The following is a 26,465-nucleotide window of genomic DNA, read 5'->3' on the forward strand; positions in this document are numbered from 1 at the left end:
TGGATTTGAACTGTCTGCCTTTGGTTTGGCAACATCCCTCCCTACTGACTGGAACACTTACTTTGGAGTCCTCTGAGGTTTTTATTTCAATAATTTAAAAAAAAGTTTGTGCTTCTTAAAAAAATCATGGAGCAGTCACCCCATTCCATAGTTGTGACACTGAGCTGTTCTATGGAATCATGACTCTAAATCTCTCAACCTCCAAACCAGGTTACCAGATCCCAAGAGGTGTGTGGCATACACAAGATGCCTCAGCAGCTGCTCGTCTCCCTTCTTCTCTTTTGGCATTTCTGTAAATCTCTCACCCAAATATTTTCCAATTCAACTTTTTACAAGTGTACAACTTAGTGACAGCACTTACAGTAATTAGCTGTACAACCCTACCCTCACAATGCTCTTTCCATCAACATACACAGAAACTCAATACAAGTAATATTTCACCCCTTTCTCCCTCCCTTTGGCTCTTAGTAACCACATAGAAACTTTGGCCTCTATACCTTTACATTTTTTTTCTTTTTGTGTAAGTGAGGGCATACAGTGCTTGACCTATTGTGACTGACTTATTTTACTCAGCTTAATGCTCTCCTGCCTTTTAAATTAACTAGTTAAGTAGTCATTATGAACTCCACTCTTAGCATCACTGGTGTGATTTTGCCTCTTGACTGGTGAAGAACTGGACTGGTGAGGCCGGGAAGGAAGGTGCATTCATGGACAGGGGCTATTGTGGACACCAGGTTCCACCCCGCTGGGGACTTCTCAGAGGCTGGGCAGAACACATCCTCACCTTGTCCCATCAGGAGGGGATGGCACACCTGCCTGATGCCCTGACATACACCTGGCTTGCTGCATGTTAGGCTGAGCATATCTCCCCTGTGCACCAGAGAATTAACCCAGTAACAAGGAACAGATAGAGGAGCTTTTGGCATATTGGAAACTGTCCACAGGTGACCCCCAGGCTAAGATACAAGGATGCAGGGCAGAAGATGGTTCACTTTTGCTGTAAGAGACCAGATAGCAAGCCATACTACCTCTTCTGTAACTACTCGGCTGTACCATGGCAGCACAAAGGCAGCTACAGACAATATGTAAACAGATAAGCATGACTCAGTGCAACTTGATTTTTCAAAGTGGACAGATTGGCAACCTCTTCCCATGAGTTTTATTGCCTCTGAAAATCCCCTGGAAAGTCAGCTATGGGTTGATTCTGACTTGACAACATGCAACAACAACAACATATACCAGGAGAGTTTGTTTTGAGTGTCAATTTATTCATATTCTGGAACACTTCTAATCTGACAGCTCTTTTCATTTCTTCAACCTTCACGTTGGGCAATGTATTTCTTTCCTTCTCTTGAAGCTTGTGTTACAAGAGACTATCATCAAGCAACCATCATAACGAAGACTCTTTTAAAGTTTTTGTATCATAGGCTTGTTGGTAGAGAAGGATTTGGTGAAGGTAGTGATCTTAAAAACTTAGATAAATTGGCACACTTATGTTGAAAAGACATCATTCTGGTACCTTGATTATACAGCTGCTTGACTCTAGTTTCCACTTTATTGTTGTGTACTGTTGAGTTGGAACTGACTCTTAGCTGACTCTTCATTGGGTTTTAATAGGCTGTATATCTCACAGGAGGAGACTGCTTATCTTTCTCCTGTGGGGCAGCTAGTGGATTCGAACTGCATGACTTTGGGATGGCAGTGCAGCTCCTTCATCACGAGGCTACCAGAGTTCCCTTGAATGGAAGCCAAGAGGTCCCAAAAAAGCAACATTGACAAATTTTACTCAGAGAAAACAGGAATTTTGACTGAAAGTAGTGGTCTATCAAAGATACATGATTGGTCAATACTTCAGCCATGCTGGCTCCTTCCTTAGTCACAACTGCCATTACACCTGCATGCCTCTGTGAACAGGAGCTGTCACTGGGCAGTTTGTGGTTCTAGAACTTGAGGGGCAGGAGAGAAAGATTCAGGTGGCCCTTGTATACAGCTTGGAATGCCTGTGGGATGTGCCCTTGGCTGCTGGAACTTTTAGGATGATGTGAGGCAGGACAATCCATGCTGGGTTGGTGAGGGTGACTTGGCCTACAGTCACCTTGAGAATCTGAGACCTCAGGATTTACAAGTCTTGTGTGGTCCTTCTGGCACTGGAAACTCAGGGCTGAATGTATCGCTCATAGTGGGTGATTTCATCATTAGAGTCACAGTTGCTCTGGGATGCTCAGTCAAAGATCTGCCAAAGCCCTAGGATGAATAACCGCCTAGAGTGGCAGCTGGCCCGATGTACTCTCCGTGGGCCCGGCGTCACTCCCCTCCCATACAAATCCCAAATAAAATCTGACCAGAGATTTTTCAGCCCTGGTTAAGGGACTCCTGGCAATGAAGTGAATAAGAGATCAGTGGAAAACTCAAGTTCCAGATGATAAACATACAATGCAAGGAGGGGAGTGCACATTTCAAAATACCCAGATGGTTGTGTCCCTAACTCTAACATTCCCTTTTCTGATGTTAATGCTCTTGATGGAGTAGGAGAGCACAGAGGTTGTGTTACTGTTGTTACTCGTTTCCACTAAGTCAATCCTGGCTCATGATGGTTCTAATGATATCATATCCAAGGATACTTTTATGAGCAGGGGCTGTTGTGGGCACCAGATTCCACCCTCCTGGAGACCTCTCAGAGACTGGACCTTGAGGCAGAGCATTGTCAGAGGGCAGTGTTTTGAGGCACTCTGAAGATGACCCTCCCTAGACGTAAAAGAGCTGCACTACCAACTTGAAGGCATGCAATTAGCATCTGCCAGCTGCTCTGCATAAGAAAGATGGTTAGTTTTATCCTGTGAGATTTACTGCCTCTGAAAACATGCTGGAGGGTCAGCTATGGGTCCTTTCTGACTTGAAGGTACACCAAGAACAATATCAGCCTATGAGGGAGCCCTGGTGGCCTACTGTTAATGAGATGTGTTACCAACCTGATGGCATACAGTTCAAATTCACTAGCTGCTCTGTGGGAATAAGATGGACAGTCTCCTCCCATGGACTTTCAATCTCTGAAAACATGCTGGAGGGTTAGCTATGAATAAGTTCTGACTAAACAGCATATAGCAAAAATAATAATCTGTTATTAACTGAATTGCACCCTTGACAGAAATGGAAACTCTACCCCTTTTGCCTGTAAATATGATATAGGATACTATTTGGAAATAAAGGAGTTTTTTGAGGTCATTATCAAAGTAGTTTCAATCTTATGCTGTCCTGAAAAATACTCTTCTGGACAAATGACTGAATAACATGTTTAGTGCTATCATTCTACCTTCTATTTTATTATTATCAAGGATTTAATTTTATTTTACTTGGAGCCACAAATAAATGCTCATGGAAGCATTAGTAATGAATCAAATGATACTTTCCACTGTAAAAATTTGCTGCAAAAGGTGTTTTTAAAATGCTAAAAAGCAGAGGTGTCAGTTTGAAGACTAAGGTGCACCTGGCACAAGGCATATTTTCAGTCACTTAATATGAAAGCTGGATAATGAATTAGCCTGACCGAAAAATGGATGTCTTTGAATCATGGTGCTGGTGGAGAACATTAAAATATACCATGAACTACCAGAAGAATGAAAAAGTCTTTTGGAAGAAGGACAGTCAGAAAGTCCCCATGAGCTAGAATCCCAACACGACGTGTTATGAATTTTAGAAGTTCTAACAGGAGATACCAGTCCGTGGAGGAGGTAAAGTAGATGTCTGGTGGAAGAGAGGAGGGTTTTCTGTGAGATGACCTGACACAGTGCCTGCAGCAATGGGCTCCACTGTGGCAATGATCACGGAGATGGTGCAGGACTGGGTGGAGCTTCATTACATTTCACACAGGGCTCCTGTGAGCTGGAAATGACCTGATAGATAGCACCCAAGGTATCAATTTTCTGAAGGTTTTGCAGTATACTCACTCTAACCCACAAATGTATTGATTGCATGGAAACCATATTCCTTAACTGATGAATGACAATAATGATAATATATAGTTGTAACCTTAAAAGGATTGTAAATGTTTAGTTAGGCCTCTGGAAATCCACCTCTGAATTTAAGTATTTATAAGAAATGTCTCATTTTATCACAGGTTCAGACTTTGGACCTTATTCTCTTCAATATGTATTTTTAGTTACAGTGTTCTCCAGATTATAACAATTATAAGTTTTTCATCAGAGGACAGAATCATGCATTGTTTTTAGAGTGACAAATACAAGTGTCTTATATGAATACTTTATTAACTACTGTTAAGATTTGCTGGAGTCATGTGGATTACAACTGGTTTGTAATAATTTGTGGACCACCCGTAAAGAGAGGTTGCTGTATAAATTAGCACTTAAAACTACATTGCAAAGAAATACCAAACACTCCACAGCAGACACTTTAATACTTACCAAATGTTTCTTTAGTTACTCTTGTCTCTAAGTTGTTGCATGCAGGCAGGTCACATGACAAGTATGGCTAAATGAGACTTGAGCAGAGTAACGTGAATCTCTTTTAGGTGAGAGTTTCTATGGGCTCCTGTCTAGTTGTGTCCCCTTACAAACTAACATATCATTTTTTGTTCATATGCTCCTTTCTGAAGTGGTTCAGTGCTGACTAGTTCTTTTTGGTACAGTGACTCTGTGCATTCCTTCTTTTGATGTTTCCTTCATGTTCCAGTGTTTTTCCTAAAGAATCATTCAATATTGCAACTTGAGGCATGAATCTTCAGTTTGAGAAATGCTGAATATGTTCAATAAACTGTGGATACTATTGAGAAGAATGAGAATTCCAGAACACTGAAACTTAATTGGGCTCACACAGCACCTGTTAATAGACCAAAAAGCTGTTGCTCAAACAGTACAATGTACTTTAAAATTAGAAAAACTTTGACTCAAAGTTGTATCCTTTCATGTCATACCTATTCAATCTATATGGAGCTCTTGTGACCTAGTGATAAGGAGCTGTGCTGCCAACCCAAAGTCATGCTGTTCAAATCCATCAGCTGCTCTATGGGGAAAAGATGGGCAGTCTCCTCCCATGTGACTTACTGCCTCTGAAAACCTGTTAGAGGGTCCGCTATAGGCCAGTTCCAACTCAATGGTACATCCAACAGCAACAATTAAATCTATATAATTATCAACTAACTCACGAAGCTAGACTATTTGAAGAAGAATTGGAGGAAGACTCAGCTGCAATATGCAGATGACACAGTCTTACCTGCTGAAAGTGAAGAAGGATTGAATAATTTGCTGAAGAAGATCAAAGCCTTTAGTATGGATTAAACCTCGACATAAAGAAAACAAAATTCTCACAGGTGGACCAATAAACAGTATCATGATAAATGGAGAAAAGACTAAAGTTGATAAGGATTTAATTTTACTTGGATTAAAAATATCAACACCCATGGTAACAGCAGTCAAGAAACTAGTTATTGCCTTGGGAAAGTCTGCTTTTAAGGACCTTTTCAAAGTGTTTAAGAGAAAGGATGAAAAGAAACCCCAAAACCAACCCACAACAAAACAGCTACCAGTGAAAGTAAAAAAAAAAAAAAAAAAAGACAAGTCTCAGTTTAAAGACTAGAGTGTGCTTAACCCAAGTCACAGGATAGAATGGTGTTTAGGGCTCTTGTGCATAGGGTCTCTATGAGTCACAAATGACTCGATGACACATAACAACAACAACCCAAATTATGGCATTTTCAATTGCTTCACATGCATATGGACATTGCTTAATGAATAAGGAGAACTGACACTTTTGAATTGTTTTTTTGGTGGAGAATATTAAATATGCCATAGGCTGCTTAAAAGAAGAAACATGTCTGCCTCAGAGGAAGTGCAGCTCGAGTGCTCTTGAGAAGCATGGATGGTGAGTCTTCATCTCAAACACACATGGTGGACATGCTGTTAGGAGAATTCAGTCCTTGGAAAAAGACACCGTGCTTGGAAAGTGGAGGATCATCGAAAGAGTTAGATTCTCAATGAGAGGGGCTGATGAAGCGACGTAATGGGCTTGAGCACAGCAGAGGAGGATTGGGCAGCCTTTAGTTCTGTAGTATGTTGTATGCTCAGTGGTGGTCCACTGTGTAAAGACTTGTGTTTTCAACAATAAAGCAGGTGATTCAAATCTGCCAGCTGCTCTGAGGGAGAACAATACACCATCTCCTCCTGTGTGAATTACAGCCTCTGAAAAGCCACTAGAGGGTTAGCCATGTGCTTTGATGATAATGATTTTCTTTTTTAATGGGTCCTCTGTGTGGACTCCAACCTCTTAACTACTGTTAGCAGTCATATGCCTTAGCCATTACCAAGGGACTCCTGAAATATGACCCTTTTAATATGGATTTATTCTAGTCTCACGGAGATGCTGGTACTGACCTCCTTAGATTGGTTTTATAGCACACTAATGAGTCTCAAACCTGAGTTTGAAAAATGCTTCTGTGGATCAGCATGTGATGTTTAAATGCTAATTATAAACCTTTAATGAATATTTATTAATATAGGCTTCTTGGATTTTTTTTTTACATCTTTTTGTATCATGCTGGAATGATTGGAAATGTTTTTCTGTAATATATAGCACATCTCACGTAATTTCTGGAAGGTAACATTTTATTATTGAGCTTCCTAATTTACAACATGTCTTTTTAAATTTACTTATAAAATTTTGTCACAAGGATTAACAATGTTAACCTGATTAATCATTATTCACTTATTTTCATTTTTTTAAAAAATAAATGACTACAAATACCTGTCTTTTGCATTAGGATCAAGGATATCATAAAAACATCACTAACTAGGCATTTTTTTAATTAACTGTTGCCAAACATGAAAGCGACCAAATATTTATATATATAGTACTATATATTTTATACATTGTTTTCTCATATCAAAACTTGCCATTTCAGTTAAGAAGCTGATAAGTTACCCTCTAATTTCACAAATTATACTGCTATGAAAATATGGACAGCTATTTTATATTTTTACTGCTATATAAGACATTTAATGTTTACATAGAGAGCTGCAGTATTACAGAGGGGATAGATGAATATTTTTCACCTGAATTTTTCAATTGGCCTTTTTCTTCAGCTAGAATCATCTTTATATATATTTTTTAGAGATGAATATCATGTCTTTTTCTTCTGTAAATACATGTACACAAATTTTAGCTATATGCATGTATATGCTGTTATACAAGTATATATGTATAAAAAAACCCAAACAAGCGTATATGTATATATACACATGCATTTATATATACAAAGGTATATAGTCTGCATAAGTTCATGTACATATACATATAAGTATGTTTATATATATTTTTTCTGTGTGCACTTATACATACATGCCCACATAGTGTCCTTTGGTTTATTCTCAGATCGTTAATGTGAAATGAATTTTGGATGATTCTCATTATTTGTTTCTTTAAATCTTGTTTAAAAAGACCTTCACGTTAGATAGTAAATATCTTTTAAAAAAATCATTAATATTTTTACACTGCATTAAATAGGGAAAGTCAGGTGCTAAAGAAGAAGGGAATTCATGCCAACATAGGGAAAATAAAGTGACTTTTCTAGGCTTTGAAAGCTGCTTGTTTGGGGAACTGGACCCTAGTACTGGTTTAGTAAAGGAGCTTTAGACTTAGCTACATGCTTCCTTGGGAAGGGTAAGGTGGAGCCCAACATGTTTGAGAACAAATTCTATTTTGAGAAGTGGCCTGGGCTAGAGTGGAGAAGCCAGTCATTGGGGAGGAAAACAAAGTGATGACCAGAAAATGTTTCTATTTGGAAGCGAAATACTGCAATGTCTTTTGAGGTTGTGTCTATAGGCTTTGGGTTGCATGTTAACCCCCTCATACATCTTAGTTACCACAGTGGTAACTTTCCCAAGAGAGATCCTCTCATTTCCATTAGGTTTCAGGTGAGCTAGGAGATTAACTGGGTTTCACCCTTCTTGACAGAAGCTACCCACACAAATGGAAGGCCCTATGGGAATGTCTATGTATAGCTTCATGTAAGTGCTCCTTCTCCTTCATGTATCTCTTCCAGGACAGAAATTATTTTCTTAACATGTAAAAGAAATTCTAACATGTAGGTGTAACATGTATGTAACATAGTCTTTCCTCCAATCAGATCTTTTGGAAATAAAAGCTAAATACTCCTCTCTCCTTTAGGAACAGATTGAGTCCCCAGAGTGAAGTAGGAAAAGGACTGGTACTGACTGAACAACCACTAAGCTGCTTTTCACCACTAGGCTTGCTTTGCTTTTGGATTGATATATGAGGGATCTGAGAAAATTGGGGCTGGGATGAACTCTATGAACTGGGAGTAATTTAGGCTGCTTTTGGAGCTCTAGTGGACTAGAGGCAGGAAGCTGCACTGCAATCGCGAAGGTACACAGTTCGAGGCCACCAGCTGCACCATGGGAGAAGGACGGGCAATCTCCTCCCATGCAGTTAACTGTCTCTGAAAACCCACTGGAGGGACAGCTATGGGTCGGTTCCAACTCTGTGGCAGACAACAACAACAACAACTTGCCAATTAAGTCATTACTAAGAGCAGCAGCTGCCAAGCCTTGATGTGATGTCTCACATTCACCTTGCTGGCTGAACAGGGCGAGCTATGGCTTTGAGGTTAGGGTAACCTTTTCAATGTTCATGCTTTTGGAGTATCTTTCCCCATCTAATAGTTAGGATTCTCTACAAAGGGCATCATTCAGATCATACAGCCTTAGTCAATGTCATGGAGCTTTGTTGCTAGTTCAAAATAGTTTTCCCCAAAGGACTGACAGCATCTCTGGTCAATCACAAGGTTTAGAGCTCACCCTCTGTCATAAGGTTTAATTTTCTTTTTACAACACAACTCCTCCATTGAAAGCACAGAAAACCATTCTTGGACTTTCTGTGTGTGGTTTAAAAAATGTATTCTTTTCAATTTTTGAATATGAAAAATGTGAGTAGAACTTTGTCCTGATTTTATTTGCAAGATACTACCTATTTGAATGACACAAAGAAGTTAGAGTCACACATAGGATTGGTAGAGTTGGGATGGAAACACTATATATTTGTGGCATAGAGTAAAAAAAGATTGCTTCTGTCACAAGAAAGGAATCATTGACAGTGAGCGAAGCATCCGAGCAAGAAGACAATCAATGAAGACAGTCATTGCTGGGTGCCCTAATAGAAGAGTGGAGCTGGGAGGGTGCTGGAGAGGGGAGGAGAGAGGTGATGCAGAGGCGGCAGCACTAGTTCTTGCTCAGGATGCTTTTGAGGCTTCTCTCTACAGCTTCATCCAGCTCCTCCTCGAGCTCTTCCTTCTTGGACATGGCTAGCTTGGACTGATAATCTCTCACAACCTGGTCAATGTAAGGGGCACTCTGGGTACCATGGAGCATCAGGGTCCACTCCTTCAGCAGCCCCCTCTGGGGTGCACTGCCGACAAATCCCAGCTCAAGGGTCCAAGTCCCTCGGGCGTCTTCTCCCCAGGTGTGTGTCGTCATGAAGGGCCACTTGTCAAAGCCCACTTTGGAGTCGTCATCCCTTGGGCGCCGGCTTAGCAAAATAGACTTGGTGCCCATTGGGGAAGTCATGTTAATGTTTAAATCTCCTCTCCTGCTGGCGTTGACTGTGATGACGGCTTGAACGTGCTCAAGGTAGCGGACGAAATTGTCCTTCCCTTCACAAGCATCGGTTGTGAGGGTCAGCACCAATTTGCCAGTGGATGGTATTTTCCTGGGGAAAGGAATAAGGAGGTACGTTAAAAGAGAGGCACACCACACGGCCCCAGTTTGAGGCAATATTGGGTTATATCAAGGGCAGGAGGAGCTTTGAGAATAATCAGAACTGGGATGGTTTCTACACTAGCTGTGTAAGCCTAAGCAAGTTAATTACATTCTCCAGAGCTCCCTTTAGAATTGAGGAAAGGTGCAGATGTGGGGATACCCCTCCATACATCGCCCACATCATCTACTTGAGTTCACCTGCGGCTGTATTTCCATGGGCCCTAACTATTTTCCACCTAAGGCACCTTAGCTTCTCACTTGAAACTTTTTCTGGAACATGAGCATTTTCATTGTCTGTATGTAGGACATCTTTGACAGGGGGCAGTGAACAAAGAATACAACTTCCCCGGTGGAACTAAATCTAGTTATTCATGATGATAAACTTGCTCATTAATGTGCACTTTCTTAGACATTTCCCACTCCCACCCCTCGCCCCTTTGTTTCACATCCTCGCTTCTTAACTGATGCTTCCTAGGATCATTTATCCAAAAGCCGTCAGCATGCAGCCTTATTTTAGGATCAACTTTCTGGCAAACATAGACTGAAACAACGTGCTAAGAACTCTGATAAAGAGAAGCTACTTCTGATAAAATTGTTATCAATATCATAAAAGAACCTGTCATTAAAGAGAGACATAGAGCAAGAATGCTCTGAAAAATCAAAATTTTTCTGGGGGGATTGGTATCTCTGGTCTCAACGTTGAAACCCTAGAGAGGGTTGTTAGCATCACCCCAGCGATAAAAAAATCTTTTCTTTCTTTGTTGCTGTATTTTACATACAACCAATCCCTTTTAAAAAGATGCCTTCCTTTGTATATTAAATAGAATAAATAAGTTACACCTGAGGACTATTGTTGTTGTGTGCCATTGAGTCAGAACCAACCCATAGCTGGCTGTCTGCCTGGTTTTAAGAAGCAGTTAATCATACAGGAGATTGCTCATCCTTCTCCCATGGAGCAGCTGGTGGCTTCCGACTGTGCCTTCATGATTACAGCGCCACTTTTTGCCACTAGACACTGCATTATGTAATTAAAAGATTCCAGACTGTGGGAACAAACTCATTCAGTGACAATTCTGTTACCATGCTTAGCTTCCATGGAAACTTGGACAAGTTAATTAAGTTCTTTAAGTTTTAATGTCACTGTGGGGTAGTTTTTTTCGGAGGTTAAGGAAGATAACGTATGAGATTCTGGGAAGATAGCAGCTTAAGCAGACCATTTTCCTCACCTTCCCCTACACAGACAACAAAAATGACAACAAGGAAATGTTCTTTGGCTTTAAGAGACTCTGAATTGGAGAACAGAAGAAAGCATCTGGGAACTAAAGATAGGTAAGAATCAATAATAGGAAAATCACTTGGCCCTGCCCATCTTCATGAACATACAAATCATTGGCTGCTATGAACTGAGCAGGTGGCCTGGTAAAAGAGCCAGCTTTTCTAACAACCATACTATGTGCCTATAAAAACAGACTGGACTTCAAGATTCTGCTCTACAAGAAACAAGGCAGACATCCCTACATTTGAAGCGTTCTAGCGTTCTCCACCTTCTACAGTAAGCTGGACGCTTACTGTAGATAACTCCAGAAACCCTTTTCAGGGAGATTCTTTTCATAGTCACATGGTACCTGCAGCCCTGTACATCCTTCAGCTCAGGACTCTGAAACTAAAGGGACAGACTCTTTGGGGAGCCAATTCTGTTCTCTTTGCTTGTATTTTTGGTTGGTGCTGAGGACTTATGACTGAGGCTGCTGTGTGTTAGGAATCATGTAGCTTGAGGAGAGGCAACATCCACAGCCAACATAGTAAAGGGAGGAGGGGCTCTACAAGGCAAACCTCTTTGAGGGTACATTTGAAGCATGTCAGTTCCTCCCTATCTGGACACTGCCACCTGCTAACTGTCTATAAATTGCTACAGAAGCCTCTGCAATGGAGCTTTCTCCCAAGGTCAACACTCTACTTGTTTCCTTGTGCACTCCACAGCTCAGATCTCTGAAACTGAAAGCACAAACTTCCCTTGGGGTCAGTTAATCAGTGAGTTTACTACTACTTCTAATTGGTGAGGAGGACTACTAACATAGACTTTTGAGTGCTAAGAAGTAGATGTCTTGACCACAATGGAGTGAGGCTAGAAATCAACTGTAGAAAACTGTATCTGTAAAATAAACAAACATATGGAATCTAAACAATACACTATTTGACTATGACAAAGGAAAAAATAATAAGAGCAAAATAACAAATCTCCTCAAGTCAAATAAAAGTAAAACATGAAAAGGTATAGATACAGCTAAAGTAGTACTCAGAGGGAAAGTTACAGCAATAAATACCAGCATAAAGAAGGAAGATCTCTCAGAACTACTAGAAACAAACTTAACAAAGACAGAACTAAATACTATAATTAAACAATTTGATCTTGTAGACATACATAGAATGCAAGAGCATACGTCAAACAAGAGCATAATATATATTCTCCAGTACACATGGAACATTATCCATAAGAGATCGCATGTTAGGTCGCAAAGTAAGCCTCAATAAATTAAAACAAAAATTTAAGTTAAAAAAACAAAAAAACCCCAGCCCTACAAAGCATTTTCACAGACATCAATACTGTAAAATTATAAATCAACAAGAGGAAGAATAAGAAGGGGGAAACCAACAACTTAGTAACATCCTACTGAAGCACTATTGTGTAATGTTGTTGTGTGTTCTTGAGTTAAAATCACCTTGTAGCCAAACCTCCAGTGAGTTTCAGAAGGCATAAATTACATGAGAGAAGACTAGCTGTATTTCTCTCTCTGAGCAGATGGTGGATCTGAACCACATGCCTTTGGGTAGGCTGTGCAGCTCCTTGCCACTAGATAACGAGAGCTCCTTTGTGTGTATTAGAAGAAATAAAAACTGAAGTGAAAAATAAAACTTCTTGAAACAACTGAGAATAGAAACACAACATATCAAAATCTTTGGAACACTGCAAAAGCAGGCTCAAAGCTAAATTTTTAGTAACAAATGCTGAAATAAAAAAAGATAAGAACCCAAACTACCACCTTAAATCAATGTCTCCAACAATTAGTTAGATACCATCCAGTTGAATATTCCCCATAGTGATACTATGAACAACAGATCTGAACCCTGTCCTATCCTGTACCATCCTCATACTTCCTGACATGTCAGAGCCCACGGTGGCAGTCACTGTGTCAATCACCTGAAAGGATCTTTCTCTCCTTCTCCAACCCTCTATTTTTCTGAGAATCATGTCCCTCTCCAAGAATAGCTCCTCTTAGAAACATGCCTAAAGTACGTAAGGTGAAGCCTCATCTTTCTTGTCTCAAAATTGGTTTTTTCTTCTGGCAGTCCATGGGATGCTTAGCACTTTTCTCCAAAATCACAGTTCAGAGGCATCAATTCTTTGTCTGCATCCTTATTCATTGTCCAACTCTCAGATGCGTAGCAAGTGATTGGAAATACCATGACCTGAATCAGACACAACTTAGTCCTCAAACTGACATCATTACTCCTCAACAATTTGGAGAGGTCCCTGACTGCAGACTTACCTAATGTAATACATCTCCTGCTTTCGTGACTGCTGGTACCAAGGGTGTTAATTGTGAATCCAAGTAAGATAAAGTTGTTGATAGTGTCAATCTTTTCTCCTTCTATTATAATGCTGCATATTGGTCCAATGGTAAGAATCTTCATTTTCTTGACAGTAATATTGTTGTGTTGTTGTTATTTGCTGTCAAGTCACCTGCGACTTATAGTGACCCTATGTACAATAGCTCTGAAGCCTACCCTGACCTGAGCCAGTCTCACTGACTCTGACACACCTACTCGCATTGTCCTAGTTACTGTACCAATTAATTTCATCTGGGGTCTTCCTGTCCTGCACTGTCCCTCCACCCTTCTGAGCACGTTGTCCTTCTCCAAGGATCAGTCCCTTCTGAACACATACCCAAAGTATGTGGGATATAACTTCAGAATCCTAGCCTTCAAGGAGAAACTTGGTTTCACCCTCTCCAAGACACACCTATTTGTTTTCTTGGTGGTTCATGATATGCTCAAGACTCATTCCCAGCACCACAACTCAAAGGCATCAATTCTTCTTCTATAATCCTTTGTCATCATCCAGCTCTCTGATGCATAGCAAGTAATTGCAAAGACCATGGTGTGGATCAGATTAACCTTAGTCTCTAGACAGGCATCGTTATTGCCCAGTACTCTGGAAAGGTCCCTGACAGCATTTCGCCTTTTGATTTCCTGACTGCTGATGCCAAAAGTGTTGATTGTGGAGCCAAGCAAACTGAAACTGTTAACCATCCCAATCTTTTCTCCATCCATCATCGTTCTGTCAATTGGCCCAGTAGTGAGAATCTTTGTCTTCTTGGTGTTGATCTGCAATCCAAATTGAAGACTATAGACCTTGACCTTCTGCAGCAAGCACTTCAGGTCCTCCTCAGTTTCAGCAAACAAGATTGTGTCTTCTTTGTAACATAGGTTGTTGATAAGTCTTCCTCCAATCCCAATGCCACATTCCTCCTCATAAAGCCCAGTTTCCGGAATGATCTGTTCTGCAAATAGAGTGAAAATGTATGGAGAGAGAATGCATCCTTGATGCACTACCCTCCTGATTTTGAACCATGCAATGTTTACCTGCTCTGTTCTAAAGATTGCTTCCTGGTCCAAGTATAAAGGAAACAGAAAAACAATAAAAGAATCAATAAGAATGGATGCTGGCTTTTTGAAAGAATGAAGTCAACAAGTCACTGAAAATCTACTAAAGGAAAACAAGGGAAGATGCAAATTAAACCACAATTAAGAGATGAAATGGGCGACATCACAACACAGCCAAAAGAAAAAAAAGAAGGATATTAAAAAATCAATAGAAATAAAAAGGAGAACAGAATTCTGTGAAGGGGTTTAAGGGAGCTCTGATGGCCACCTGATAAAGAGTTGCACTGTCAGCCTAAACACATGTAGTTTGAATCCACCAGCTGCTCTGTGCGAGAAAGATGAACAATCTCCTCAAGTTCAATTTATAGCATTTGAAAACCTTGTAGAAGGTCAGCTATAAGTTGGTTCTGACTTATGGTACATGACAACAACAATGAACAACTATATACCAATAGAATTAAAAACCTGGAGGAAATGGGCAAATACTTGGAAACTCACTGTCTTCCTAAACTAACACCGTTGGCACCAGCAGTCAGGAAATCAAAAGACCAATTAGACTCAGAAAACCTGTGGTAAGGGAACGAGCCAGAGTACTGAGAAGCAAAGATGTCGTCTAGAGGTAAGATGTGCCTGGTTCAGGCCATGGTCTTTGCAATTACTTTCTATGCATTAGAGAGCTGGACAATGACTAGGAATGAAAGAAGAATTGATGTCGTTGAGTTGTGGTACTGGAGAAGAGTCTTGAACATACATACCATGGACCACAAAGAAAATAAATAGGTCTGTCTTGGAGAGAGTGAAACTAAAATTTTCCCTGAAGGCTAGAATTTTGAAGCTCTATCTCATATATTTTGAGTACCTGGCTAGGAGGAACCAGTTCTTAGAGAAGGACATCATACTCATAAGGGTGGAGGGACAATGTAGGAGAGAAAGGCCCAGATGAGATAGATTGACACAGTAACTGGGGCAATGGAGGTAGGTGTGCTGGAGTCAGTGAGACTGGCTCAGGTCAGGGTAGGCTTCAGAGCTGTTGTACATAGGGTCAATACGAGTCACAGGCAACTCAACAACACATAATAACAACAACAATCACCTAAACTAACACAGAAAGAGAATATTTGAACAGACTTACCATAAAAGAAGGAATTCATTAGTCAATAAAAACACTCCTAACAACAACAACAGATTAAAAAAAACCCAAATCAAACCAAAAACAACACAACCTCACACAAACACATCAGGTCCAGAAGGTTTCACTAATGACTTCTATTAAACATTCAGAAAAGAGCGGAAACTTTTTCTGTTCAAACTATTTCAGAATATAGAAAGGTTTTCATGGAATACTCTCAAACTCATTATATGAAACAAGCATAACCCAGATATTAAAGCCAGGCAAAGGTACCACTAAAAAATAAAGTTACAGATCAATATTCATTATGAACAAAATTTTAAAAATTATCAACAAAATTTTAGCCAATAAAATAAAATATCATCTTGAAAATGATAATTTATGATCAAATGAGATTCATATCAGGCATGCAAGGAGATTAAGCTTAAGAAAAACAATCAGTATAATCCACCACATTAGCTGACAAATTTAAAGAACCACATTATCATTTCAATTGATGCAGAAAAGGCATTTAATAAAATTTAACTCTCTTTCCTGAAAAAAAAAATGCTTAACAAAATAGGAACAGAAGGGAAATTCTTTAACATAATTAGAAGTGTTTATATAAAAGATTGTGGCCATTCCCCTTGTGATAGGAACCAGGCAAGGAAGGCTTTTATCATCACTCCAATGCAATATTGCTTTGGAAGTGCTAGGCAGAGCAATAATGCAAGAAAAGGAAGTGAAAGGCATAGAAATTTCCAAAGAGCAAATAAAATTATCTTTTTTTGCAGATGCTATGATCTATACATGACATATGCTATATGACATGACAGGGTAAATTCTAAAAGACACAGAATGAAAATTACTGGATTTAATTGATTTGTTCAATAAAATGACAAGAGACATGATATACATACCCCTCCCAATCATTTTTCTCTAGAGAAGCAGAGAAAATTATGAAAAAGAAGTAAGAAAAACAAAGTTACTCACAATAACTATTCAAAAGATGTAATATTTAAGAATAAAGCTTGGATTGAGAAATTATGGTACATTCACACACAGTGGAATATTATGCAGCACGCAGGAGCATTAACTTTGTAAATTACTACCTAACTTGGGAGGGACTGGAGAGCATTATGCTGAGTATACTAACTCAGTCCCATAAGGATAAATACTATATAAAACCATTATTGTAGCAGGATTATTAGGATCCAGGAGGGGTGGGAAAGGTTGGAAGCAGAGGGATGTAGATGTTGTGCGGGGGGGGGGGTTGAAATTTAAAGAATTTGTTCAAATTTATATTTGAATGAAGTAAATAAACTAGTAGAAAGAATATAAAAAGAAAAAAAGAATAAAGCTAACTATAGATACAGAGAACTGACACCAATGTTTTTAAAACTCTAAGGAAGGTCTTCTTAACTTATTCTATGAAGCAAACACAACTTTTGGGCCAAAATTAGACAAAGAAATCATAAAGAAAGAAAATTATAGTCCAATATATCATATATCTCATCTATCATCTATCTATCTATCTATCTATCTATCTATCTATCTATCTATCTATCTATCTCTATATTTCTATATCTCTATATATCTCCTCAGCAAAATACAAATTAATCGAATGCACTAGTATATTCAGTATTTTACATTCTGATCAAGTGATCTTTATTGCAGGAATTCAGGAATAGTTAAAAGTTTAAAAATCAATCTTTGTAACATACCACCTCAATAGACCAAAGGAAAGGAATCATAAGATCATCTCTATGGATGAAGAAAATGCATTTAATAAAACTCACCACCCTTTCTTGATGAAAACCATTAGGAAAATTCGAAGAGAATTTTCTCAATATGATGTAAGTGTAATATGAAAAACAATAGCTAACATTACACTTAATGGAGAAAAACAGAGTTTTCCTCCTTGAAATCAGGAACAAGACCAATATGCCTACTCCCACCACTTCCATTCAATATTGTATTAGAAGTCCTAGCCATAGTAATAAGGCAAGAAAAAACAAAACAAAACAAAACCCCAACAAAAATTAGACAAGAAAAAGAAATAAAAGATACCCAAATTGGAAAAGAGATAAAATGATCTCTATTGCTAGATGATATAATCCTATGTATTGAACCTCAGAGTCTCCAAGAAAGCTTCCAGAGCTAATAGAGGAACTTAGCAAAGTTCCAGAATTAACGAGCAAATATTGTAGTTGTTGTTTTTAGGTGCCATCGAGTATGACTCATAGTGATTCTATGAAAAATAGATCTGAATTGTGTTCTTTCCTGTGTCATCTTCAAACTTCCCAACACATTAGAGTCCATTGTAACAGTTATCATACCAATCCACATGGTCAAGGGTCTTCTTCTCTTTTGTCAACCCTCTACCCTGCCAGGCATCATGTCCCACCCCAAGGAATAGCCCCTCCTAGCAACATGGTGACTGCTGCAATGGGCTCTAGTGTGTCAAAGAAGTGTGAGAATGGCAAAGGATAGAACAGGGTTCAGATCTTTTGTTCATAGGGTTGTTATGAGTCATATTAAACTCAACGGCACCTAACAACAACAACAGCAACATGCCCAAAGTATATGGACATAGCCTCATTATCTTTGCCTCCAAAGTGCACTCCAGCTGGATTTTTTTTTTATATATCACCAATGAGAAGTCTCAAAGGGACATAGTTCCATTTACAATAGCATCTGTAAGAGTAAGCTACCCAGGGATAAACCTTATCAAGGCCATAAAGGATGTATATACAGTGAATATTATAAAACATTGCTGAGAGAGATTAAATAGAATTTGAATAAGTGGAATAATGCTTCGTGTTCTTGAACTGGAAGACTCAACATTGTTAAGATACCAATACTACCTGAAAAGTGATCCATAGATTCAACACGTTAACAGTAAAAATTTCAGCAGTTTTCTTTACAGAAGTGGAAAAACAAATCTTCAGCTTTATATGGAATGATAAGAGGTCCCAAATAACTAAAGTAATGTTGAAAGAAGCTAACAATGTAGGAACAGTTAAATATACTGATTAAAAAAAATTATACAGCTATAGAAATCAGAACATCCTGCTACTAGTGTAACAAGGGACCCATAGACCAATGGAGTAAAATTGAGCCTCTAGAAACAAACCTGAACGTCCACTTTCAATTAAATTTAGACAAGCGAGCTAAAGTTCATTTGATGGACAAAAAAAAAATCTTGAATAAATGAGATTGAGAAAACTGGATTACATATTACATGCAAGACAAAACAAATTAATAATGAAAAACATGATTGTGAAAATAAAACCAATATAATTTTCAGCAGAGAATACAGGTACAACTGTCAGTCCTTGTTTTCAACAATGGAGTATCTAATTTAATAACAAAAGTACAAACAGTAAAACCCAAATAAATGGGACCCTGTAACAATAAAACACTTTTTAAAAAAATTATTATATACTGGTTTACTTAAAAGCTCATGTACATTGTTTCTATACCCGATCTTTCCCATTTCCTTTACCCACCTCTTGCTCCACCCATAAAATTGTGTGACACACCATCCTATGTCCATCCTCACACTTCTGCTTCCATCCTTCCACCCCTGAAACCTCATACACATTGTACAATAATGGCTTTATATAATATTGGTCCTATGGACTGAGTTAGTTCACTTAGCATATTACTCTCCAGTCGCTCCCAAGTTAGGTATAGATTTACAAAATTATTGCTTCTGTGTGCTGCATAGTATTTCACTGTGTGAATGTACCATAATGTCTTAGTCCATTCAATGTGGTTGGATATTTGGGCTGTTTCCATGTTCTTGCAATGGTGAATAATGCTGCTATGAACATTGGTGTACAAATCTCAGTTTGTGCCTCAGTTCTCATATTCTCAGAGTATATTCCAAGCAGTAGGATAGCTGGGTCATATGGAATTTCTATGTTCAGCTTTTTGAGGAAATACCAAACTGCCTTTCAGAATGGTTGGACCATTTTACAATCCTACCAACAATGTATGAGTTCCTATCTCTCTACTTCCGCTCCAACATTTATTACTTGCTGCCCCATTAAACTTTGCTACAGCCAACTGGGGTGAGAGGGTATCTCATTGTGGTTTTGATTTGTATCTCTCTTATTGCCAGTGATTTTGAGCATTTCTTTGTGTGTCTGTTGTCCATTTGAATATTTTCCTCTGTGAAAATTCTTTCCATGTATTTTTCCCAATTGTGTTATCAGTGTTTTTCTTGGGAAATACTTGGGAGTAAACATAAAGACTCAAAAGCCCAGCACAAAGAAAACTACAGAACATTTCTATGAGACACAATAAAAGACCTAAATAAATGGGGAAATGTTTCCTATTCATGGATGTTGCTGTTGTTATGTGCCATCGAGTCGCTTGCATGTACAAGAGCCCTAAACTCTGCTCTGTCCTGTGCCAATTGCACTGTCTCCGACACTCCCATCCCGATTATCCCAGTCTCTGAATCAATCGACCTCATAGAGGGCCTTCCCCTCCTGGGCCGTTCCTCCACCCTCCCAAGCATGATGTCCTTCTCCAAGGACTGGTCTCTCCTCACAACATGTCCAAAGTATGTTAGATGGAGCCTCAGAAGCCTTGCCTCCAAGGAGCCACCCGGTTTAACCCTTTCTAGGATGAATCTGTTTGTTTTCCTAGCAATCCATGGTATTCTTAATACTCTTCTCCAGCACCACAGCTCAAAGGCATCAATTCTCCTTCTATCCTCCTTGGTCATTGTCCAACTCTCTGATGCATAACAAGTGATTGCGAAGACCATGGCCTGTATCAAATGCACCTTAGTCTCCAGAGAGACACCAATGCTCTTCAGCACTTTGGAGAGGTCCCTAACAGCAGACTTTCCCATGGCAATGCGCCTTTTAATTTCCTGGCTACTGGTGCCAAGACTGTTGACTGTGGAGCCAAGCAAACTAAAGCTGTGTACAATCTCAATCTCTTCACCATCCATCCTGATGTTGCCAATTGGTCCAGTGGTGAGAATCTTTGTCTTCTTGACATTGAGCCTCAATCCATATTGTAGGCTGCAGTCCTTGACACTCTGCAGCAGGTGCTTCAGGTCCTCTTCAGTTTCAGCAAGCAGGCTTGTGTCATCTGATAGGAAGACTTAATATAATGAAAATGACAATCCTATCAAAAATAATGTACATGTTCAACGCAGTATCAATATAGATATCAAATTAGTTTTTCCAAGAAGATTGAAGGGGAATTGTCAAGTTTATTTGGAGAAGAAAGAGACCCCCAAATAAACAAAACACTTCTGAAAAACAAAAATGAAGTGGGAGGCATAGCACTCCCTGACTTGAAATCTTGCTATACAGTGGTAGTAACCGAAACAGCATAGTACTGGTACAAGAGGCACATAGACCAGTGGAACAAATTGAGAACCCAGAAAGTTACCCATCTATCTGTGGTCAACTAATAGATGACTAGGAAATAAAACCTATCAAATGGGGAAATGATAATCTTTTCAACAAATGCTGTTGGCAAAACTGGACTGCAACCTGCAGAAAGCAAAAAAAAAAATTCTTTTAAATATTTTCTGTTTAAAAAAATTTTATACTGGTTTGACGTTCTAATCCACAACATAAACAGTCTTCCAAGCATCCTGGAAAATCTACAACCAGGAGAGAATAAAATAGATGAATGGGACCCTATAAGAATCAAATCTCTATGTACATCCAAAAACTTCTCCAAAAGGGTAAAAAGAGAAAACACAGATTGGGAAAAAATATTTGGAATGACATGTCAGACAAGGGACTTCTATCTAGAATTTAGAAAATACTTGAGCACCACAACAAGATAAAGGTAAATAACCCAATTTAAAAATGGGCACAGAATATGCATAGACACTTCACCACGGAAGACATTCAGATGGCAAACAAACACATGAAGAAATGTTGAAAATACCTAGCTCTAAGAGAGATGCAAATCAAAACAACTATGAGATATCATCTCACTCCAGGAAGAATAAGAAAATGTAACAGAGCAGCAAACATCAAATGCTGGCAAGGTTGTGGAGAAACTGGAACCCTTATTCACTGTTGGTGGGAGTGTAAAATTGTGCAACCAGTATGGAAAGTTGTATGATGCTTTCTCAAAAAGGTTTGCAAATAGAAATATCATTTGACCAAGCAATTCCACTACTGGAAATCTATGCTAAAGAAACCATAACTGCCACATGTTTATCGCGGCTTTGTTCACAGTAACAAAGAGTTGGAAACAACCTAAGTGCCCATCAACAAATGAATGGATAGAGAAGCTCTGGTATATTCACACAATGGAATAGTATGCAGCATTGAAATACAAGGAACTCATGAAATATTATGCAAAATGGATGACTCTGGAGGACATTATGCTGAGTGAAATATCTCAGTCACAAAAGGACAAATATGGCATACGGCCACTGTTGTAAAATGGGACTGATGGGGAGGGGGCGCTGGGTGGGGAGAAAAGTGCAACAATGAATGAATGGAAATCCAAAATCTCTGTAAATGTTCATTAAAATTTATAATAATAAAAAAGGGGGAGAAAAAACAAAACAAAAACCAAAAAATAAAAAAAATCAAATGGGACTGACATCAGGGTTGAAGGAAGACAGAAAAGGAGGCGAGAAATCATGTATATTGCATTGAAACAGATGAGGGAGAGATCTGTTTAAAAGGGACATATGAATGAGTTTTCTTGTCATTACAGAAGTCCAGAGTGAAGGCTGCACAGTGGAGTGGACTTGGGGGGGGGAGTGATTGCATAACAATGAAAGAGTTTTTCTTTTCTTTTCAAGGAGAAGAGTGAATTGGGGGGAGAGGATGGGTAGGCAGAAAAGTGAAACAATAAATGACTGAAAATCCTAAGTCTCTGTAAACGTTCATTAAAATTAATTTAAAAAAAATTTATACTGGTTTAATTACAAAGACTCTAATGATTGTCACTATTAGGTGCCATTGAGTTTAGTACAAATAAGAGCTACTCTATGCACATCATCTGAACTCTGTCCTACCCTGTGTCTTCCTCATCATCTGCTGTAACTGTGTCAATCCAACTAGTTGAAGGTCTTCCCCTCTTTCGCCAACCCTTCCCCTTTCCAAACATGATATCCTTCTCCAAAGAATAGTCTCTCCTAGCAACATGCCCAAATTATGGAAGACAAAACTTTTTCATCCTTGACTCAAAGGAGCGCTATGGCTGTACTTTCTTCAAGATATACATGTTTGTCTTGGCAGTCCATAGACTACTCAGTACTCTTCTTGAACACCACAGCTCAAAGGAATTAATCTTTCTTCTTTTGTCCTAATTCATTAGAAGTTCTCAGCTTCATAGCAAGTGATTGAAAAGATCATGGTTTGAATCAGGTGCACACCTTATTCTTCAAACTGATATCAATGCTCCTTAGTCATTTAGAGAGGTGCACACTTTCACGTCTCCTGCTATCTTGACTGCTGGTGCCAAGGGTGTTGTTTGTGGATTCAAGTAACAAAATCATCAACAAGTTTAATCCTTTCTCCGTCTACCATGATGTTGCTTATTAGTCCAGTGATGAGAATTGTGGTAAGGAATTGTGCTGCCAACCCAAAGGCACAAAGTTTGAATCCATTAGATTTTCCAAAGGAGAAAAATGAGCATTCTTCTCCTATTTGGTATTGTTGTTGTTGTTATGTGCTGTTGAGTCAGCTGTGACTCATAGCGACCCTAAGTACAGCAACTGTAAACCCTACTCTAATCCTTGCCAATTGTATTGTCTCTGACACATCTATCCCCATTACCCCAGTGACTGAATCAATCCAACTCATCAAGGATCCTCCTCTCCTGTACTGTCCCTCCACCACCACCCCCAAGCATGATGTCCATCTCCAAGGACTGATATCATCTTGCAACACGTCCAAAGTATGCCAAATGAAGCTTCAGAATCCTTGTCTCCAAGGAGCAGCCTGGTTTTATCCTTTCCAGGACAAACTTGTTTCTTCTCCTAGCAGTCCACGGTATATTCAAGATTCTTCTCCAGCACCACAGCTCAAAGGCATCAATTCTCATTCTATCATCCCTAGTCATTGCCTAGCTTTCCGGTACATAGCAGGTTATTGCAAAGACCATGGCTTGTACTTAGTCTCCAAACTGACATTGTTGCTCATCAGTACTTTGGAGAGGTCTCTGACAGCAGAATTTCCCAATGAAATTTGTCTTTTAATTTCTTGGCTGCTTGTACCAAGAGTGTTCATTGTGGAGCCAAGCAAACTGAAGCTGTCAACAATCTCAATCTCTTCACCATCTATCATGATGCTGCCAATTGGCCTGGTGGTGAGAATCTTTATTTTCTTGATGTTGAGTTTCAATCCTTATTGAAGGCTGCAGTCCTTGACCTTCTCAGTTTCTTCAGATCCTTCTCAGTTTCAGCAAGCAGGGTTGTGTCATCTGCATAACAGATTGTTGAAGAGTCTACCTCCATCCCTGATATAGCCCAGCCTCGAGGAAATCTGTTCCACATATAGATTGAAAAGATTTGGAGGTAGGACACATCCTTGGTGCACACCCTTCCCAATTTTGAACGATGCAGTGTTTTCTTGCTCTGTTCTGATGACTGCCTCCTGGTCCAAGTATAAGTTTTGCATAAGTACAATCAAGTGTTCTGGGATTCCCATTCTTCTCAGAGTCAGCCACAGTTTGCTGTGACCCACACAGTCAAATGCCTTGCATAGTCAATGAAACACAGATAGACATTCCTTTGGTACTCCTTGATTTTAGCGAAGATCCATCTGACATTAGCTATAATATCCCTAGAGTCACAGCCTCTTCTAAAGCCAACCTGCATCAGGCAGTTCTCTGTTGATGTGCTGTTCCAGTCATTTTTGGATAATCTTCAACAGAATCTTGCTTGTATGTGATATCAAGGATAATTTCCACACTCTGTCAGATCACCTCTCTTTGGAATGGGAACAAATACAGTTGGCCAGATGATTGTCCTCTAGCTTTCTTGGCACAACTTGGTGAGCACCTCCAGGGCAGCATTTGTTTGTTGAAATATGTCAATTGTTATGCCATCAATTCCTGGGGCCTTGTTTTTTGCCAATTTTTTTTCAGAGCAGCTTGAACTTCTTCACTCATCACCACAGGCTCTTGTGCATACATTGTTTCATGAAATTCTTCTGTGTTCACCAATTCCTTTTGGGTATTAATTTGATCTAATTCAATAGTACATAACAAGAAAACATAAATATAATATATATTTATATCTATCTATCTATAAAATCTTGACAATTTAAAAACAATTAAAAAAAGCTAATTACCCAACAATAAAACATATCTTCTGGGAGGCTGGGCTCTATGAGGAAGAATGTGGTAACAGGACTGGAGGAAGACTCATCAAGATTCTGCGTTATGCAGATGACATAACTTTGCTTGCTGAAACTGAGAAGGACCAGAGGCATTTGCTGCAGAAGGACAAGAACTGTATCCTTCAATATGGATTGAAGATCAACATCAAGAAAACAGATTCTCATCAGTGGGCCAACTGGCAGCACCATGATAGACAGTAAAGAGATTGAAATTGTCACCTTCAATTTGCTTGGTTCCATAATTAATGCTCTTGGTACCAGCAGCCAGGAAATCAAAAGATGAATTGCACTGGGAAAACTGTTATCAGGGACCTCTTCAGAGTGCTGAAGAGCAAGGATATCAGTCTAGAAATTAAGGTGTGCATGATCCAGGCCATGGTCTTCACAATTACTTGCTATGCATCAGAAAGCTGGACAATGACTAAGGATGATAGGAGAATTGATGCCTTTAAGTTCTGGTGCTGGAGAAGAGTATTGGATATACCATGGACTACTTGGAGAACAATTCTTGCCTGCTCCTTGGAGGCAGGGATTCTGAAGCTCGAAATAACATACATTGGGAATGTTGCAAAGAGGGACTAGTCCTTGGATAGGGACATCATGCTTGGAAGGGTGAAGTGACAGCTCATGAAAGGAAGACCCTGGATGAGATTAACTGACTCAGTGACTGGGTTAATGAAGGTAGGTGTATCAAAGACAATGAGAATGGCTCAAGATAGAGCTGTTGTATATAGGGTCGCTAGGAATTGCAAGAGACTCACTGGTACATAACAACAACATTAAAATGGGTGAATGACTAGAATGGACATTTAACTCAAGAGGACATTCAAAATAATTTTCAAACGTGTGAAAAAATGTTCATTATCATTAGTCATAGAAAGATGAAAATCAAAACCAAATAGTCAAGCTGCACATATTTCAAGACAGACTTATTTATGTTTTTCTGTGGTATTTTGAAGGTATATTCCATATTCTTCACCAACACCACAGTTCAAAGTCATCAATTTTTCTTCAGTCTTCCTTTTTTTCCGATTTTCATGTGCACGTGAACTATGGCTTGGGTCAGAGATATCTTGGGTCAAGTATATCTTAGTTCTCAAAATGACATCCTTAATCTTTAGGTTGCAAATCTTGGCAGCACATTGGTCCAATGTAACATGTTATTTGATTTTTGACTGGAATGTCCATGGGTGTTTCCTGTGAATCCAAGTAAAATGAAATCCTCAACAACTTCACTATTTTCTTTATTTATCATGATACTGCTTATTCTAATTGTGAAAAGTTTTTGTTTTATTTATGTTAAGGTGTAATTCATACTAAAGTCTTTGGCCTTCATCTTTAAGGACTTCAAATATTTTTCATTTCATGAAGTAAAGTTGCATGATCTGCATATTGCAGGTTGTTAATGTGTCTTCCTCTAGCTGGATGCTGCATTCTTCTTTGTATAGTCCCATTAATTGGATTATTTTTTCAGCGTATAGATTGAAGAAATAAACTTATAACCCTGACACAAAACTCTTCCTGCTTTAAACCACGCAATATACTTTATTTTTTTTTTTT

General features: G+C 39.0%; 1 protein-coding gene across 2 annotated transcripts in view; it reads right to left on the bottom strand.

The window, feature by feature from the left end:
• Positions 1-9,042: 9,042 nt before the first annotated feature.
• The window catches only part of PCSK2 (proprotein convertase subtilisin/kexin type 2), a 649,727-nt gene continuing 632,304 nt past the window's right edge, over positions 9,043-26,465 (bottom strand). Inside the window, exon 12 of one of the 2 annotated variants that reach the window (XM_006902082.1) lies at positions 9,043-9,732. In XM_006902082.1, the coding sequence (XP_006902144.1) occupies positions 9,246-9,732 (487 nt within the window). In that variant the 3' untranslated portion in view covers positions 9,043-9,245. The remainder of the gene's footprint in view (positions 9,733-26,465) is intronic. The other variant, XM_006902083.1, reaches the window with a different exon arrangement.

This window comes from Elephantulus edwardii, unplaced genomic scaffold (genome assembly GCF_000299155.1).
Source record: "Elephantulus edwardii isolate Elephantulus edwardi_28Jun2011 unplaced genomic scaffold, EleEdw1.0 scaffold00366, whole genome shotgun sequence".
In the NCBI taxonomy this organism is placed as follows: Eukaryota; Metazoa; Chordata; class Mammalia; order Macroscelidea; family Macroscelididae; genus Elephantulus; species Elephantulus edwardii.